The 20,500-nt window shown below is 38.8% G+C and overlaps 1 protein-coding gene across 2 annotated transcripts in view; it reads right to left on the reverse strand.

Annotated features, from left to right (window-relative positions):
- CIT (citron rho-interacting serine/threonine kinase) overlaps positions 1-20,500 on the reverse strand; it is a 146,839-nt gene that overhangs the window by 22,067 nt on the left and 104,272 nt on the right. For both annotated transcript variants that reach the window (XM_063086477.1, XM_063086476.1), the window contains 7 exons: positions 18,860-18,913; positions 12,045-12,242; positions 11,361-11,554; positions 8,808-8,943; positions 6,780-6,884; positions 2,125-2,265; positions 1,576-1,683 (listed from right to left, as the gene is read on the reverse strand). In XM_063086477.1, coding sequence (XP_062942547.1) covers positions 1,576-1,683; positions 2,125-2,265; positions 6,780-6,884; positions 8,808-8,943; positions 11,361-11,554; positions 12,045-12,242; positions 18,860-18,913 — 936 coding nt within the window. The remainder of the gene's footprint in view (positions 1-1,575; positions 1,684-2,124; positions 2,266-6,779; positions 6,885-8,807; positions 8,944-11,360; positions 11,555-12,044; positions 12,243-18,859; positions 18,914-20,500) is intronic.

Raw genomic sequence — 20,500 nt, forward strand, 5'->3', positions numbered from 1 at the left:
AACCACAGCCCATTCCAGCCGGCTGAAAAAAGATAGGGGTGTGGAAGTTTTCACCAAGAGGGTTAAAGATGCTTGAATTGCCACCACCTCTTCCTTTAGCATTCCCCAGACAGGAGCGTCACTTCCTGAGAATCCTTCCCCTCAAAAAATGGAATCAGGAGAGTATGGAGTATGGAGTCAGGAGAGATGGTTCAGTGGTCATTCTTGCCCTTGAGTTTGTCTCATGAGGCTTAGTTACAAGACACAGAGATGAATATTTTTAAAAAGGAAGCAAAAAAAAAAAATGCTAAAATGATGTCAAAACAAAGGGCATGCCAAAAAAATGCAAATGGAAACATTTACTGTGCATGGAAGAAAAAAGGAAAACACAGAATAATGTAACTGAAAAAAAATTTTTTTAATAAATGGAAACACCCTAACTATATCAAGTGGCATAACCAGATAACAGTCTGCTGCTAAAATAAAAAAGATTAAATATCATAAGCATAACAAAGATACACAGTCACAGGGTATGCAAGAAAACCCTTCCCATGTAGCCACTGCTTAGCAGGAGGCGCCTCTGAATGCTGCTCTTTTCCCTGACAGTAAAGGTGGCACCGGGAATATTGAGACAAACTGTCAATTCAGTCCTCCACTCCTTTCTCCTAGGTATCCCAAGGCATCAAGGCCTTTCCTGTAAAACTACTGCCACAGCCACCACGGTGCACAGTGGCCTTTGGAAGGAAACTGCAAGCTCCTTAGAAACCTTTCCAGAACTGAGAACACTTGGCCAACCCTACTATGAGGGCTTCTGTGATTTAAAAATGCATGGATCAAGCATATTAAAAGCAATCTCCCCCTGCACACCTACATATAACCCCGTCCATAGTTTGTTTTTTGTCCATAGTATTGTTTGTTTGTTTCAATTTCAAAGGGATGGTGCAGTACTTTGTGGAGGAGTACAGTATACACTCAAGAACCTTAGGCAGGTCACTTAGACTCGCTGGGTTCTAGTCTCTTTGTTAGCCAATCAAAAGGACTGGACCAGATCATTTCTAAAGTTCTTTCTGGAGTCCTGTATAAGTGACCTGAGAAATCCTCTACAGTCTCCTATGTATGATCTGCCGTTCCCTCTGAAACCCCCTACATGTCACCTACTAAGCCCTCTACAGTCCTGTGCATGTGACCTGCTAATCTCTCTAAAGTCCTGCACACATGACCTTCAAACCCCCTTGGAGTCCTGTATGCATGACTATGTATAAACCTTTCTCTCTGCATACCACCCCTGCTATGTGGCGGTGGCAGGGGGTGGGGAGGACAGGGAGGATTCCCTTAACATAGAAAGGGAGTCCTTAAAACACTACAGTTTTAATGGGCATGAACATAAAGTAGTTTGTCAGACTTGATCAATGATATCCTCATATAAGGGCTCTTTTGCTTATCTCAAAACCTTTTTCAACCAAAAATAAAACAAGAAAACATGCATTTTGGGTTTTTTTTGTGTGTTTCTATTACTTCCTATCACTGTGCTGTCCACTGAATCATGAATGGTGGAGTGAAACTGTCTACTCCCACTTTTCAAACACTTTGACTCACCTTTTTCTTTTTAGCAGGTTGGTCCATTTTGGCTTGCAGAAAATCGATGAGTTTGGTTTGTTGAGAAATAGTGCCTTCCATTTTCACCTTTTCATGAGAATAAAGAACCTAAAATTCACGAAAACAAAAATAACCTGAGACCCAGAGAAAAGCATACTTTTAAATTTGGTACTTTAAGAAAATAAAAAACTAAACTTGTTAGGATAGTGGCATCTGAAAATCCAACACAAACAGTACTGACTCAATACTTATTTAGTTCCAATTTTATCACAAAGAAAAAACAAAGATGTATTGATAGATGGATAGATATATGAAATAGCAAAAAAAAAAAAAAAAAATGCAAATAGTTAATTGTAGAATCCAGGTAATAGTCACTATAGAAATCTTCCAACTTCTCTGAACACTTGAAAATTTTCATATTGAAATGTCGGGGAAAATATACAACACGACACAACATAAAGATACTGACCATTTCACTAGTGGGCTTTTCATCATTGGAATTTGCCTCTGCAGACAATTTCTAAGCAGATTCTCTTTGCAGGTCCTCACCTGAATGTTTTCTAGCTGATACTCCAGATCACTTCTCTCTGTCTTCAGTAGATCAGCCCGATCTAGAGCTTCTTGCAGCCCTTGAGTCAGACGGAAAATGTGACTCTTCTGCAGGTCCATCTGCTGCTGTAATTTGGCTTGCTGGTGGGGAGAAGGGCCAGGAAAAGGCTCAATACTGCATGCAATACACCTTGTTCCCCCATTCTTCCTATTCCCAAGCTAATTTCAGGCATGGCACTAAAAGTTCAACTTCTGAAATCATCTCAATCCAGAATTACCAAATGTCATCTATTCCAAAATGATACAAGCACAGTGAAAATGAACTTCACAGATGGTCAGCAAGTCAAAGGATCCCCACTGTAGCAGGAAGTCCAGGCTGCAGGGTCTGCTTTCCCAATCAAGTTACAATTGGGGTTATTTGTATACTTAAGAGCATGAGCCATCCGCGTTGACACCCAACGCAGTGCAACTCAGTGCTGTGACAATCAAGTTCCAATGTGTCCCTACTTTTGGTTTTCAAGATTTCAATTGTTAGGAGAAGTCCTCTGTGCAGGCAGTGTGGAGTACACAAGGAGGAATCCTAGCCTCCCTCACTTAACGAGCACCCCCTCAGGGTTAGGGACCCCAAAACATACATCCATAGCCACAATCACAGGAGATATTTCTACCGCGTGGGAGAAAGGAAGAGGAGGATCCCAGATACAGTACAAATCAGTAAAACCCAGAAAAAAAGATTCAATTTAATATATTGGAAATAGTTTTGTCCCGAAAATCTCTCTCCAATTTTAATAATGGAAGTCAACCAGAGAATAGAACAGGCTATAATGATACTGGTTTAATGGCACTCTTTCCTAAAATGTGTCTGTTTCTAAAAAGCAGGAGAGAGCAGCCATCCTGATGAGATGCTGCTTGATTTTATCCAGCCCCCAGCTTACAGTCTAACTACTCTCACTAGGGCCCAAACAGTCTCTCCCCTCTCCAGTCTTAGGGACAGAGAGCTACTAAAGAGCATAAACATGGCCACAGGCATTTTCAAACCGCTCCTAGTGGATCCCAAAGCCTCCACCCCAGAGGCTGAGAGCCTCTGGTAACATCAGAATTTCCTGGTCCTCTCCATCTTACTTTGCTTCTCTTCACCTGTTTTTCTTTCCATTTTTACTCTTTACCTGCCCTTCCTCTTGACAAGTAGTTATTCCCTGAGTCGTCATGGTGTAGTAGAAAGAACATGGGCTTTGGAATCTTATAGACCCTGGTTTAAATCCCGACTTTCACACTTATCGGTGATATGATCATGGGCAGCTCATATTGTCTCTCAGAGCCTCAATTTCCTCATTTGAAAGTGGGTGTAACACCTTGCCTCACTGGACGACCCACTGAACACAGTGCCCAGCACTGTGAGTAATGAATCTTAGTACCCTCCATCTCCTTCATCCTTCCTCCCTCCGTCCAGTTCAGGGGTTCTCCCTCACTTTCCCATCTGCCTTTGCCCCACCAGTCTTGTCATAAAGCGAGAGATACTGTTACTAACTAAAGGTCACTTGGCCTGTGTGCATAACCTGGGATTTCTGAATCAAATCACACAACCCACTCAAACAAAGGAAAAAAAGAAAGAAAGCAAACCGCTCAGATACTCTCTTAAAGGGAGATCAGTCTCCTGCAGCACAAGTTATTTCTTCCACAAATTACCCTCTTTAGTTTCCTACCACTACTTTAGGACATAAATTACTAGACAGGAATCAGAGAAACAAGTGCTGGGGACAAGAATCTGGTTGGTGATAGGTAAGCCCAAAATATTTTTCTGGAATAAACACATCAACTGTCCATTAGCTTTCCAAGTATAGACTGGTTATTTACTACGATAAAAAACAAGTAAGAGTGACATTTTCACTCTATGAAATGTTTTTCAAAACCATTTTCCTGCTTCCCAGAGAGAGGCAAATGGAGGTGTATTCATGGGTCATTGTTAGACTGAAAGAAGGGCCTTAGCTGCATGCTTAGACTTGTCCAACAGTTTTACGAGGCTGATAGGACACTGGGAGGAGGAAGGAAGGAGTTGGGCAGGTGGTGACTTAAATGGTGTGAAAAAACTACCCAAAGACATTTACAGAGCTCAGCATGGAGGTAGAAATGTCCCAAAGTATTTGGTGCTGTTCAGACTACATGGACTTCTAGAATCTCTCTTTGGAAAGTTAAGTCAACTAGAAAAGAATATCCAAAGCTTGGAGGGATGTGAAATGTTTCACTTAGATAAGAGAAGACCATTTGGAGAGGGAGAGCTATCTGGGTATCTAATCAACTGTCATCGAGATAATAAAAGTAGTTATTTCATAGGATTGTTGCAAGGACAGTGTGAATTAATTCATAAAGTATTCAGAAATGATACTTAATTTGATATTAAGCCCCTGGCACACAGTAAGTGCTAATTAAACATTAGTTATTTTGATTATTAATTAAGTAATTTGATTATTATCTTCTGATTTTGGTTGGAGATATCAAACTACTCTCTAATTTCATGTTTCTATGTAATAGAATCAATGGGTGGAAGTTGTAGATTTTAGTTCAAAATAAGAAAGGACTTTCTAAGAATTAGAGTAGCTGAAAAATGGGTTGGAATGTCCAAAGTTACTGTAAGTATTTAAGCCAAGGTTCAATGAAGCCCACTTATGAGGATTGCTGAGGAAGTGATTTTTTTTTTGCCTTAGAGAGGACATGAATTTGACCAGGATTAGCAAAAGGACTTCCATCTCTGGTGCTACTCACAATGGACAGATAGTGCCTATGAAGTATCATGTCCAGAAAACTTCTGTGGCCATTTCGGGCCCAAGAGGAAAGATTTAGGAGAAAGATCCATGAGTAGCTTGTCAGGGGCAGGGATAGAGGGATTAGTGCTGGGAATTTGGAGTAGATGACAAAAATTCCTTCTAATCCTGAGACTCCGATTCTGGCCCCATTTAAAAGTCTCCGTTCCTATGAAGAGGACACTTAGGTGAGACCCTGGGCACATGCTTATAAAACACACACTACAACCAAAGGGCCCTACCACATTTTGGACAAGAAAGATCATTCTTGTTTTATAATGGTTTCAACTGTCTATGAAATCTGCCTCTAACTCAATGTCTGCCAGATGTCCGCACTCAAAAATCTATCTGTGAGGTACAGCCTGGGAAACTGGCAATGTTCTCATGTAGGTTAGAAGTGAGAACGAGGGGACTGAATCAGGATTCCAGCATCTATTCCTAGCGCTGTCACTGACTCACCATTTTAACCTTGGACCAAAGTGTTGAGCTGTCAGGGCCAGCTCGCCCTCTTCGCAAGGAAAATAGGACAGGCAAGAGCACTGATTATTTCTGTTCTTCTGTTCTCAGCATGTGCCTAAAGTGGGAACACGGCCTGTTCATCCCAGATAAAAGACCATCATTCTCTATGGGACCACCAGGTATATTTAAATTTTCTATTATAGTATTCTTAGGGCCATTTGGTGAAAAATACACACACACACACACACACACACACACACACACACACTAAGTACATTTATATTGTTGTGCAACCATTACCACCATCCATCTCCAGAACGTTCCCAAACTCCCATCCATATTTCTTAAAGTATCATCCTATAAAATATTTCACACTGACCTGCAAAATTTTCACTATACTTTTCAAACTTAAACATTAGCAATATTATTTCTATCCACAGAGCACCTCAGGAGCTATGAGTATCATGTGACAAAACCTCAATTAACAGAACAGGGGGGGCCAACCCCGTGGCTCACTCGGGTGAGTGCGGCACTGGGAGCGCCGAGGCCGCAGGTTCAGATCCTACATAGGGATGGCCGGTATGCTCACTGGCTGAGCACAGTGTGGACGACACCAAGCCAAGGGTTACGATCCCCTTACTGGTCACAAAAAAAGAAGAAAAAAAAAACAGAACGAACTTTTTTTAACTGAACTGTCAGGCTTACTATGGGTTAAACAGAACACTCTTTGGAGTCCAATTTTTTGTTAGATATCTGTACAAAGTGCAGTTTTCCTTGAGGTCAATTCTTATGAACAAAGCAGAATCATGAGTGATTCAACATATAGGGCTTTGGCTGGGAGTGGGAGGTAGCCGTCAATCTAAACAAATTTTCAGAGTTCTGTGAAAAGGTACAGGAAATAACATAAGGGATGAGTTTAGGAGATCAATTTGAGCTTGTCATTTTATGTCTCAAAAGCAGGGCACAATTATTTTTAACTGAATTAAGTGAATTTTCAAAAGACTTCGTGAAATTTGGTATTCAGCATAATCTGATCAAATCTCTGCCCTGTGCAGGAAGCTAATTTGCATGGATGTCCTATCAGTATGAAACTTAATATTCTTACGCTATTAAGCCTAAAGAACAATTTAACTCAATATTCATTCACTCTTTTATTTAATAAACCTCTGTTTAGACATACTATGTGCTTGACACCTTATTAAGCACTGTGTAGGAAGATACAAATGACAGAGAGACCTCTGGCCTTCAGGACATATTCTTTTAATGTACTAAATATTTTAAAGAAAGTATTATGTGACTGCCTTCTGAATGTCTAATTTGGATCTGACCACATAAACATAACACATTTCCACTTTCAAAATTCCACCTAGCTCTATTTCCCAGGTGTTTGACACTCACCTCTTCCAGAAGCCTTTGTTTGAGCTCTCGTTCAGTCTCCAGTTTCTGCTGTAAGCTTCGGGCATTCATTTCAAGCATGGCATGCTTCTTCTCCAGGTCATTGAGCTGGACATTTAGAAAAATTGGCCATGAGGCCACATTGAGGAATGTTGGATGCTAATGACTTTTATAAATGTCCACAAACCTTCACATATAAAGAATAATCAAGTTCTAAAGGTCAGAACATAGATGTTGTTTTTTAAAAACAAAAGTCCATGTCATAGGTAAGTCTTCCATAGGTTATTATATGAGGATAGGAATTATTTCTTAGAGATGGGTCATATATATAGCTGTGACAGGTTCCAGGAGGATGACTGCTCAACAGTTTACTTATCTGACATGCTTTGGCTGAATTTAATTAAATAATCATGGGCTGAATGCTTTCTACTTTGCACAGCAGTACAGCTTTCAGGATGAGAGGACGGCCAAGCTCTCTCAAGGATCTTAATCAAGTCAGAAAGGCAGAGGGTAACCCATGATTAGATATGTACACAAATAATGACTGCTTTGTCAGATGATGTTGATAAGAGATATATGGAAAAGAAAATTCATCCTGATTAAGAGAAGATCAAGAAAAAATGGAATCAGAATGTCTGGAGCTTTAAAGAATAAGTAGGACTTTGCTAATGAATACTTTAAGAATAGTCAACTAGAAAAAAATATTCTCCAAGTTCAACATAAAAGGGTTCATTTATCTTTAAATAAAAAATTTACTTTCCTCATGCTTAAAAAAAATGGTAAGCCAGTATCAGGGAACTCAGGAGTGTTCCTGAGTGATGAACTCTAGCTTTGAAACCAATAATTCTGTTTCTGTAAGTTTCTGGTAAGAAAACAGTCATGGATGTCCCTAAAAATTTATGTTCATCACAGTGATATTCATATGACAAAATACTGAAAGAAGCCCAAACTTCCAATATCAATGGAATGATTGAAATAGGTTCCTCCATGCAATTTATTTATGTACATTTTTTTGGAATTACATGTTCAAAAAATATTCACTAACTCAAGAAAATCCTCTCATCATATGATGTTTTTTAAAAAATGATATAAAGCTGTATATATATAGTAAGAACCTAAATTTATAAAAATATATATGGTTATATGTGTATGCATAAACACAAGCAAAGAAGAGATTGCAAATACTTTCACCAGTATAACAGTGATGTGTTACCACCATTTTTTCCTTTACTTTTCTGCGATTTCTATATTTTCCACCATGATGTTCCCAAATAATTAATTTTATAATCAGGAAATAACAAAGCTATAGAAAATACAAAATCAGATTGTTTATTCTGTGTGTGTGTGTGTGTGTGTGTGTGTGTGTGTGTGTGTGTGTGTGTGTGTGTGTGAAAAAGACTGAGTTTGTGTGAGTCTGTGTGTGTACACACAAAACTTCTCTGATCTTCACTTTTGTTATCTATAATATTAAAGCACCTATTCTACATCTCTTTCAAGACTTAGATAAAATCTCCAAAACACTGGTACATCACTTTAATAATATAATAGGGAGTGGTAGATAGACCAGACATATGTGTTTCCAGTGTGAAATACCGAGGATACGTATGTGCCCTCAGACTTGTCGTGTCCCTGAACTAGGAGCATGGAGAAGCTGGACACTACTACTGCAGCCATGGAATAAGCATTAGTCATTTCCACAAAGCACTGCCCAAGGATCCTCAACATCAAGTCCACAAAGCCTTCTAGAAATAAGATGCCAGAAAATGAGAGTTATGCGCCCAGATAAAAATTCAGGTAAAAAGTCATTGACTGATGATAAATAACCCAGTACCCACCACACCTACCCACACTATTGCCAACCAAAGATGTGCCACAATGAAGCATAACCAACCATGTGACATTTCTGGAGAAAGTGAATGTATGTTTATGAAATACGTTTACCACGGATTGCATTTTAATTTGTGTCCAGCTTGACTTTGAAAAAAGGAAACAAAAATGTTTTCCTAAAAGGTAGAAGGGACGGGCGCTGACCTTGTCAGAGAGGCTCTCAGCTTTCAGCTTCTGTTCTTTGAGAGCCTGCTGCAGAGCAAGAATCTCAGCCTTGTGCTCCTTCACTGCCAGTTCCACCACCTGGCGAGACTCAGTGATCCGCTGATCGGCTCTCGCCCTGCCAGAAAAACACAGGCCTGCTTTCAGAAGCCCCACCATCACCAATCTTGGGAAAGGAAGCCCATCTATAACCCTGATAAGCAACTAAACAGGCTGTGGGTCAGAGAGATGCCCAACCCTGATTCCTAGCTCCAAATTATGTCTTCTTTTCTAACAGCTTTGTGAGCAAAAATTTGACCCAGTTTAGGCCTTGGGTAAAAAATACCCTTAAAAGGTAAAGTTCCCGTGAGTACTCACTTGGAAAGGTTGAAGGAGAAAAGGCATTTCCAAATGCAACTGAGCTGAATATGATGTGAAGATGTCACACCCTCCCATGGCAGTGGAAATGGAAGGAGATCCTGCTGAGGGACCACAGGGTACAGAGGATCTCACTCAAGCAAACACGTGCTCTCCTTAAAGCATATGGAAGGAATTGCATCTTTTGGGTGCTCACCAGGAAACTAAAACTTGAATCTCATGAATGTACCTATAAATAGCACTAAAGACTAGAAAAAACAGAAGCAAACTAGAAAAATCACTTTCCTTCCCCCATTTAGGTACTATGTTTTCCTACTTCAACACTTTGGCTAGTACAATCTCCTCCACCAGCAATATTCTCCATTCTTATTCTACAAACTCAAATCTTACTCTGCCATCAAGGATAAACTCAAATTCTATGTCTTCTATAAAACCTTTCCCAATTTCTCTACTTAGAAGTAACCTCTCCTTGTTCTGTATCCAAACCATAAAGGAATTTCTCTCCCAGCAAACTTCACTCTCTCTCTTCAGTGTTAAGTACTTGAATGCATAGTTATCTCCTCCCTAGACTCTTAGCACCTTGAGGACAAGGATTAAGAATTATATTTTACTCATCACGGTATCCCATATAATGCCAAAAAAAAGAAAGAAAAAAGAAAAGAAAGCCAACATCTGTCACAATTTCCCTAAAAGTAGATATGAAATGAAAGTAGACTAATGCTAGTCTTCCTAAGAATAGTCCATAATTATACCTTCCATGTGTGGTTGTGTATTTACTGATGTTGAAGCCAAATCCAACCTGCAAAATTATCTCTGAAGGACCTAGAAACAGCTAGGATAGGAGCTGGACTTGAAAAGTGAGAGAGAAGGGGTCCAGGTGAGAACAGCACATTCATCCAACACATTTATTTGAGTCTAATATGGGCAAGTACATGTGGGAGACACCAAAACGAGTGTGATACAGTCCAATTAAGTGATAAATATTTCTGTGCATGGTTTATATCACTTAAGAAGTTCAGAGAATCCCAGGAAGATAAGTTTCAGAGGAAGGTGATGTTAGTTATGAAGGAAGAATACAATTCAGTTGTGTGGACAAGAAGGCACCAAGCTAACACTCCCCCATATGGTGCCTTTGTGCAAACTGGAAAAAGGCACCCGTTCTTCACGACCATTTCTTTCCATCTGTAAGCTGTCACCACATACCAGTTTTGTTAGAACAAAACACTTTCCTGCCATGAGCTGTAAAAATTTTCATAGTAACTCTTCAATTCGATGACATTTTCAACGTGACCGGCACTCCCTAGAGCTATGCAGTACACAACCTGCACTATCGTGGTCCCAGCAGGAAGGAATTCTATGCCAGGAGAACCATGGAAGCCAAAATGGGAAAACAGAGAGAAGATACTGCTTGAATTTGTTATTACCATTTCCTACCAAGAAAGAAAAAAACACACTAAACTATTCCTGTAGAGCAGTGGTTCACATCTGGGGGCCATTTTGCCCCCAAGGGGACACTGGCAATATCTAGGGACAGTTTTGGTTACCACAACTTGGGAAGGGGGTTGCTACTGGCATCTAGTGGGTAGAGACTAAGGATGGCTTACAACACACAGGACAGCTCCCCACAACAAATTGTTTAGCCCAAAATGTCAATAGTGCAAAGGTTAAGGAACTCTGGTGTAGAGACAAGACTAGCATTACACATGATCAGGATTAAAATGCTGATGGGGGCTGGCCAGTTAGCTCAGTTGACTAGAGTGCAGTGTCAAGGGTTTGGATTCCCTTACCAGACAAGTGCCAGAAAAATAAATAAATAAATAAATTTTAAAAATGGTGATTGTCTTGCTTCTTGGTCGCAAAGATAAGAAACCTGATGAAAGTAAGTGTTTCTGCAAAGAAAACATTAAGATATTTGCCCTGACTCTGAGGCCTCTGCACAGGGTAAATGAATACCAGCTACTGCCACAGAATCCAAATGACACTGTCCTAATTTACAACTAGGATGACCAACCCACCCTGGTTTGCCCAAGAGTCTCCTGGTTTTAGCAGTGAAAGTCTTGTGTCCCAGGAAACTTCTTAGTCCTAGGCAAGATGGGACAGTTGGTCACCCTGCCCACAACTCTCAGGTGGATCCTGCTGAGGTCACCTGTTATTGGCTTTCTACAAACAAAGTCCCACCTGCTCTGCTTCTCAGTGTCCAGCATCCTCTGTAACTCTCGAACCCGACACTCAAACTGGGATTTCTCATCACCGAGGACGCTCCTCCAAGCTTCCCACTGCCGCTCTTTCTCCAGCAGCTCATCGTTGAGGGCCTCCAAGTCCATGACCTGTTCTTCCAGCATTGTGCAAGTGGTCTTCAGAGCCTCCATCGTCTGCAAATCAGTAGCACTGAGTTGTGCCTTGTATCAAACGAGGATTTCCTGGAGGTTACTTTTGTCAGATCAGTTTCAAGAAAGCCCAAGTTTCTAACTACAGTCTGAAACACAGTTTATCTTTGTCTCCTACAGCCCAAGGGGACTGGACAAGAACAGATAAAGGGCCATTTGTGCCACCATCTTACAGGCAGAACCCAAAGAAGGACAAGAGGGAAGTGACCAAGCTTAAAAATCAAGTGGCTCCCATTGGCCTCCTAAAGCATTAGCTTTTATTTTTAACTTTTAAGATCAAAATTAAGAACTACACACTTTTAAATGCCATTTTTAAAACCCCCTAGGCTTGGAATCAAGACATGATTGTAAAAAGAGGCTGTTCACTGGACAAGGCTGTCTTGGGACTCTGGGAAGAAATCAGCAGGCAGGCACTCCTTCTAAAATCCTTCTAAAAGTCCTCCAGGGATCTCCTAGCCACATGTGCCCTCCTTACTTGCTTCTGGCTGGTAAGCTGCATCTCTCGCTCTGTGATCTCACGGCGGAGATGATCCACTTCACTTCGTAGCTGTACTATCTCATCGTTGGCGCCCGAAGCCTCATCGAGTTGTTTAGACAAGTAGAAGTTTTGGTTGTTGAGTTCAGCATTGTCCTCGGTCAGCTGGTTTAGCTGCTCCTCCAGGTCTGTGATTACCTAAGAGAGGAAAGGAACCCAGTTATACACCCTGTAGGTTCATTTTAAATAAGAACTTGCTTCTAGAGCCACTGGTTTTGGGACCTATGTGACACTGGCTATCCAACCTTGACAGCCAAAGCCAAGCTCCCATGCCCAACCACTTAGCTGTAACACACATGTGCAGTGGTGTGGGAAAGAAAATACCCACTTTCTCTCTAACTCAGGATACATCAAAAAAAAAAAAAAAAATGGCCAAAGCAAATTAATCAAAAGTGACTGCTGTATGGAATGAGGCAACTTGGAATAAGATCAAATTAACAGACAATAATATAATGTGGAAAACATAAACTGGGAAAGGAGGAATAATTGTTTGGTATCACAATCAGCTAATTAAGCTAAAAAATGCCCATGACACTGTCTACATAGGACATTATAATTGGAGATGGCCAAGTCATAGAAAGCAAAATAAAGTTCCTAACAAGGAAGACTGATGATGAAGGACACTAAGAGTTACTTTCGTAATATCACAGGTAATAAACTTAATTTCATGCAACAAAGGAAAAGAAACTTAAAGGAAGCTTAGGATAACCCTAAAAATATAATATTGTGCTACAGCATCACTTTAATGGATTTTAATATACAGTTAGCTACCAGAAAATGGGAAACCACATATAAGAAATTATCATTTTTTGAGAGAGATTTAATCTGATTTTGTTTAATTATTTCCCTGCTCAATGGCAGAATGACTTCAATTTCAGTGCATTTAGCTTTCCTATTCTCTTTGCCAAGGTTTAGTATTAGTGCTTGCAGAGAGCTTTTATATATAATACTTTAGAAGTTTAAGGGCAATTTTCTAATAATAGTTGGAATGAGGCACACAGGCAGTAAATTAAATTTTATGTAAAAAAAAAAAAAAGGAGGAAAATTAAAAGGAAATACATTTAAGCCTACAGTTATTGTTTCCAATTTCTAAACCTAAAATAGACTTAGTTTATGAAATGTTGCCATTGTTTCCATGACTAATTCCCTATTTTAACACTCTTTGCTTATCAACTAAAAAAATAAATCTTCCCAGGCACCTAGTTTTAAAAATTTGTTCAATGTACCTCAGAAAACACAACTTTTCATTTTGTTAACTGAGCTGATAACCTTTTAATGTAACAGTGTACTGGCCTAGTAATCTGTTTTCAATGTCAAAAGCCATGTTAATTCCTAATATATTGTTTTGAGGTACACTGTCAGCTACAAGACGGGGAATAAAGGTTATCTGGTCAGGTTCTTAGTTAAGACACCTTCTTTATTGGGGAAAAAAATAGGGAAAAACTGCACGTTTATCATTCTTAGCAGGCAGTTATGCCTCACAGGGTCCCTGTATCACCCTTTCTGTGGCATGGTTAAATCTCCTAAGATCAGAAACAATAAATAATGTCCACTAGTTCAACTACTCTCCTTCCTATATGTAGTAAATGAAAAGTATCTTAAGGAATCTGATTTGGGGAGAAAAAGAAGCAGTGGTGGAAAATAACTGCATTTTTTTTCATGAATCAAAAAAAAGAGGTGGGTATGCCCAAAAGCTTACATATATCTTTGAATGGCACTGCTTCTTTTTCTCCCAAAATCCATTCCTTAAGATAATTTTCATCCTAGACTGTAAATGTCTCCATTTAACTATTATGCTTTCTTTAACTTCTCTCCCAAAGAAAAACAATAAGACTGAGCAAACTGGCCTGGAAGATATGCTATAAAATGGATTCTGGAAAACCAAGAAAGCCATCTTGAACTTTGCTGGGTTGGTGTCTCCATCTGTGACATGCAAGTAAATATTATATTTACTCATGTGTTTTTATTTTTTTAATTTTTTTACTTTTCTTGCGTACTATTCAACCTTAATGTATCATGTGAAATATAAAAAATGAAAATTAATGACCAAGATAATGTCATTATCTTTCATTTCTTTTTGGCTTTCATTTTTAAAACCTCTTGGGGAGCAAAAAGACTATAGAAAATCTATTCACTTAAGAATACATACATTGCCAAAATAATTAACTTGCCATTCAAAGATAAATGTAAGCCTTTGGGTATACCCACCTCCTTTCTTTGATTTGTGGGGGTAAAAAAATGAACTTATTATGAGCCCATTTCTGCCACTGCTTCTGTTTCTCCCAAAATCAGATTATAAAGTGCTGAAGAAGAAACACTTGAAAAAAGCCAATCAGGTGTCAAGGTTATTTCCCTTTGGGCCCATTAGAATAAGAAAGGTCCTGCTACTTCTCTGTTGTCATCCAGTTTTCAAGGGGTCTCATGTCTCTGATCTATTTCCAGTGTGTGATTGTTGGTTCTATATTTGGTCATCATCTCTACTTTGCCCATTTGACAAAAGAAGGATTATGTGTTTGTGTGAAGCACCCATGCAGGAATTTAAAGCATTTTAATTCATTTAGACTTTGTATGTATTCTGTCTGCCCAAGCCATAACATGTTTAGCTTATGACCCTGTTTTAAATTACTGGAGTGTGGATAAGTTTACACACATTCATACACATGCAATTTACACACATGCAATATTGAGTTTACAGATATTAAACTCACTTGAGATACAGACAGTATATTAATGGCCTCCATGGTAAAACAAAATGTATAATTATAGGCTACGATGTATAACGTGTCTTCACAACCTTTGAGGTAGATATTGTTTTACTCTCATTTCATAGAAGGGGTAATTGGGGCATCAGGAAGGCAACAAAACTTACCCAAGGTCACGCTGCTGGTAAATTACGAAGCCAGAATTTGAACCCAGCACTGAAACTCAAGAATCTATTCTCTTACCCCCTACACTATACTGCCCCTCTAAAATAGAGAGAGAATTACTTACTGAACTTTTTTTTTTTAAAGATCCTTAAAACCCAAAATGGTGGAGTAAGACATATTGACCATTTGGAATAATCCTTCCTGATTTTGAACCAGGTGATCTGCAAGGAGAATTCTTAGGTCTACTTTTTGGCCATGGGTTTATTCTCACCACAGCAAGGGCAAACGATCTACTTACTATGAATCTGTTAACCTTTCAAAACTGAGGATAGAGGGCAAAAAAGAAACAGAAAGGCTGATTCCATCTTAGCAGTAAAAAAGATAAGGGAGATAGCTTCATAAAACAGGGGCCAGCGGAACTTTCTTATATGCTGTTTTTGCTGATAAGAGATCTTGGTGCACTTCTAAGAGAAAACAGGGATAAAAAATTATCTACTGTCAGTGTCAAGGGGGAAAAAAAGGTCTCCATTTGAGGTTATCTGTTGGTTTTCAAGGGTGTCATGCAAACCTCACGGTTCTGAGAAGTAGATGTTAACCTCTCATACCTAACTGGGAGACCAATAAAGGAAAGTTACCAGGTAAATGTCCAATGGAATCTCAGGAGTGAAGAAACCATTCAGATAACGAGCACCAGGCTAAAAAGACACAGGACTGAAATCCTATTTTAATGACTAGTTCTTTCCTGAAGGCAGCTATTTGCATATTATTTATTTTTAATCTTATAGCTGACAGATTGATTCATAATTAAAACTGTGTCATATGTTTGCCCACCAACTCCCCTCTAAAACAGACTTAGGTAGGGTTTTAGGTGCCAGATTGAATCCAATCCCTTTTTTAAATCTCTTCAAAATATAGAAATGGTCTGAGCTTGAAAATCTCACTGTTCATGGGCTTTTTGAAAGCTGCTAACTGGGAGCTCCTGTCAATTGAGTTATTATGGGAATTCCCACCAGCAACAAAGATGACACTTCCTAGCTGAGACAATCTGGGACAGTCCCAAAAGAAAGGAACATCCATCACACTCTTCTGAAGTATCTTTAAAGTGGCCTTGAACTTGCAAAAGTGTGACTGAGACCTACTATTATTGCCAAATGTTGTTCTAAAGCAGTGGTTTTCAAACCTTTAAAGTAGCAGAGGCATTTTCCAAACAAAAGATTATAAACCCAATATAATAAAATAAAAATAGTAACCAATGCTGTTTAGTACTTTCTATAGACCAGGCCCTGTGCAAGCATTTTGCATGTATCATCTCATTTAACTCTTGCAGGAACCCCATGAGAAAGATATTATTACAAAATTCTATGACTCAGTGTTTCTTAAATTTTACTGTTTCTCAAATTGCAACTAAGCAGCTATCTCTCTTCCTTCACCCAGCACCCAAAGAGCAGTTATTAAACTAACCATGTATCATACAATCAATGTTGTATTGGAATTGAAGATGTACAACATTATTCCCATTTTACAGACAAAGAAACAAAGGCTTAAGAGGATAATATCACATAGGTTCCTAAGAGGCCAATTTATAATCTGAACTGAGTCTGTCTGACTCCATGAGCCCATGGCTTAACCACAAAACTACTCAGCTGCTCTAGCTCAGTGGGGGTCACTTTCTTGGGTTCCCCTTCTCACTTTGGGAAGGCCCCCAGAGTCATCTCCACAGAACACCACAGGCAAATGAAGCAAGGATTAGAAGTCACTATTCCTGAAAAAGCAAATGTGGAGAGTATAAAAGTTACATAAATTAAGAAAGTAACCAAATTTGTTCTATATATTGGCATATTCCACTAAAACTAAACTTTAAAAATATGGGCAGGGTGGACTGCCAAGGGGCACAAGAAAACTTTTGAAGGTGCTGGATATGTATTTTGATTGTTTTGCTAATTTCACAGGTACATACATATTTTAAAACTTATCAGGTTTAGCACACCAATTATACCTCAATAAAGCTATAAAAAAACGTTTTCGAAAAAGTTCTAATGCCAAAAGACTAAAAAAGGAGAAAAAAGAACTCCAGATGAATGGAACAAGATTACTTAATGTACGCATTTAAACATCCAAGTTTATTTAAGGAAAAAATAGTAACATAAAAAACGCAGTCATAAAATGATCTATATTTAACTTAGTGATCATTCATGAGCACATATGTAATATAAGCAAATAATTCTTGTGTAAAACAAGAAACCAAGACAACAAGAAATTAAAAAGCTAGGGCAGAAGAATACAGGAACAGAATCCACCAACTCCTCACAGAAGGGAGGAGAGATAGAGGAAATCATCAGACATTTTGAAGCAGGCCCTTCCCCATCCAACCATCACATCAGGAAATACAGACCAAAACTTGGTCTGCCAGGTCCCTGCTAGAGCCAAACAGAAGTACATCTCATAACCTAGCAATTCCACTCTTGGGATTATGCTCACCAGAAGTAAAGGCTTACAGCCACCCAAGGATTTGTCCAAGAATGTTTCCTAACAGCTTTATTTGCCATAGAAACAATCCAAATGTCCATCAACAGCAGCATGAAAAAACAAACTACTATTCCATTCATAGACTGGAAACACTATACAGTAATGAAAAATAACAAATTATTGGCAGATACAACAATACGGAGGAACCTCACAGACAATTTAAGTTAAAAAAAAAAGAAAAAGCTAAACTCAAAAGAGCACATCCTCTGTGATTCCATTTATATAAAGTTCAAGAACTGACAAAACTAACTGATGGTATCAGAGGTCAGAATAGTGGTTACCCTTCGGACAAAGGATACTGATGAGAAGGGGACATGAGGGAGCTTTCTGGGGACTGAAAACATTCTGCATCTTGATCTATGATGTCGTTATATAGTTGTCTATCATACAAACATTTCATTGAGCTGCACACTTAAGATTAGTACACTTCATGCACTTTACTGCCTGCATTTTATTCCTATTTTAAGGGGAAAAAACATATACTGTTAGGACTTAATTTCCCATTTGTAGAGCTAAAGAGGAAATAAAGAGCTTATTACAAGAAAATAAAATATGTATAGGGAGAGGATGTTTCTGGAAATTTACAAATGCAAACAATACAAACAAGGACAAGATCACTGAGGTCTGACTAAGAAAGTAATAAAGCAATGGAAAGACCAAAAAGAAAGAGACGAAACCATGAATAAGAATAACAATCCCATCTTCTGAAAGGGGACTTTTTCAGTTCTTCGTTCTGATCAAAAATAGACTTTGAGTTTCTATTCACCCTACCCTATTATATAACCTATGAATGATGCTTATCTGCTCATAGAATTTACTTCTCTTGATATAAATAACATCACCTCAAGAGTCCTAGATTTTGAATTTGCATGTTAGGAAGCCAGATTTGCCTCTTAGGAAGTTAAAGTTTCTAAGTCCATGGGAGAAGAAGTAATTGGTCTTTCCTCTCTGCAGAGGCAGCAGGCTGGAGAAGCCTCAGAGACACAACTGCCCCCAGTGTCTTGACAGTCTCTGGCCCTGGCTGGCCACGGAACCTTCCACATTGGGGAAGGAGGAGGAGCTGACTTGGAATCTTTGTTACAGCTATTGATCTGTGATTCTGCAGTAAGAATTATATTGACCATCTTAACTATCTTCCTCCCCCAAACATAAAGAATGGTTTGATTTTTTAAAACTAGAAGAACCCGGAAAAATAAGTTATCTCGGGCTCAAAAAATTCCAGATGAGTTTGATCATATTATTTGCTTCAAGCTGCAAGCTCATATCAAAAAACAGTCACTGATATTATAAAGAGATGTCCACTTTTCCTTCTCTGTTTTAGTTTCATGCTGTTTTAATCATCTTTGGTCAATTAATACTCACAGTACAGCTGTTACGAAGGGCATCAAATTTGCGCTGGATTTCATCTCTATGTGCCTAAAAGGTAAGAAGTTGATTATAAATTTTTCATGAGGTAGAATACAATTCTACATGTTATGGGTCAAATACAGATATTGCAATTTGCCTGGAAAGGCAAGAATGCTGTTGCAGCAGCCCCAGCATCAGAAATAAGTTACACGAATACGCAATGCTGTGTTAATAACAATTAACTACTTAAACAACACGTGCACATCCTATACAAGTATCTTTAACATTCATATTAATCCCTAGAAACTATTGAGAGAAAAGGGAGGGAAAAAAGTAAAAAAGGATGAAGTTCTTATTCCCCTTCATTTTCCTATTCCCCATTCTGAAAGATAAGGAACTTTCCCTCTTCCCTCCAACCAACCCCTCCCAGCCTACTCCCTGAGACACACACACACACACACACACACACACACACAAACACAAACACACAAACATGAACACACATACAGGACAATAGTCATGACAAAGAAGGGACTGTTTGTGTGTATTTGTGTTTTTAATCAAAAGCTGCTAACATTCAGAAAACCCTACACTGACCTTGAATATTAAATATTCAGTCTTTCTCTGAGGCATAGCTGCCCTAAAACAGCAGCATTCATTCTGTTGACAAGGATTTTTTTGACTGCATACTGTATGCCTGACACTGGGAAAGGATATAGGCATACATGGCCTTTATTCTGTTGAGGGAAGATAAAAAAATAAGTAAGCACATGATTACAGACTGGGCAAATGCTGTGAAGGAACAAATAGCGACCAGTAAAAAAGAATAAGGAGGATAGATAGGAAGAGGGAGTGGCCAAGGAGGGGTTCTCTGAAGAGGTAACATTTAAACTAAAACCTACAGGATGAGAAGCCAGCCATGCAAAGAACAGGAGAGGGCAGAAGGAACAGCATTTGCAAAGAACCTGAGGCAAAAAAAAAAAAAAAAGGGTTTGATTCATTTGATGAACAAAAAAAGAGCTGACTGACTAGAGCAGAGTTTTTCAAAATTCAAGCTGTGGCCCAATAGCAAGCATGACAAGAGGGGTTTTTTTGCTTTGTTTTATCTAATGAAATAGAATAAACAGAATAGAACAGAAAACAACACAATGTGTCTTGGGTAGTAAAGGTGAGCACTGTCGTAGGAAACTTTTTTTCAGATACCATAATTCATCAAGTTTAAGTTGCTATCAATTGTAAAACTTATCCCTATCTTATGAAACATTAAGAAAGAAAAAGTGCTGTCAAACTATAACATGTTTACGTCTACATATGACTATACAATGCATCCTGATTTCAGATACCTTCGAAGCAATGAAATACAGTATACATACTCCCTTGTATTAGATTGCAAGTAAAAAGTATTCTTCTTCTTCTTCTATGGGTTGTGGTCAATTTTTGAAAAAGCACAACAAGAGAGGAAGAAAAGCAGCCCAAGATGATGATAGAGAGGCAGACTGAGACCAGGAATCTTGAAGATCCAACAAAGACTTTGGGTTTCATTCAAAATGCAATTAATCGAAAACCAACAGGCGGTTTAAGAAAGAGAGTGATATGATCTAATTGTTGTTTTAAGATCATTGTGGATGCTGTAGAAAGAACAGATCAAAACAGAAC

The sequence above is a fragment of the Cynocephalus volans genome, chromosome 2 (assembly GCF_027409185.1).
Source record: "Cynocephalus volans isolate mCynVol1 chromosome 2, mCynVol1.pri, whole genome shotgun sequence".
Taxonomy (NCBI): domain Eukaryota; kingdom Metazoa; phylum Chordata; class Mammalia; order Dermoptera; family Cynocephalidae; genus Cynocephalus; species Cynocephalus volans.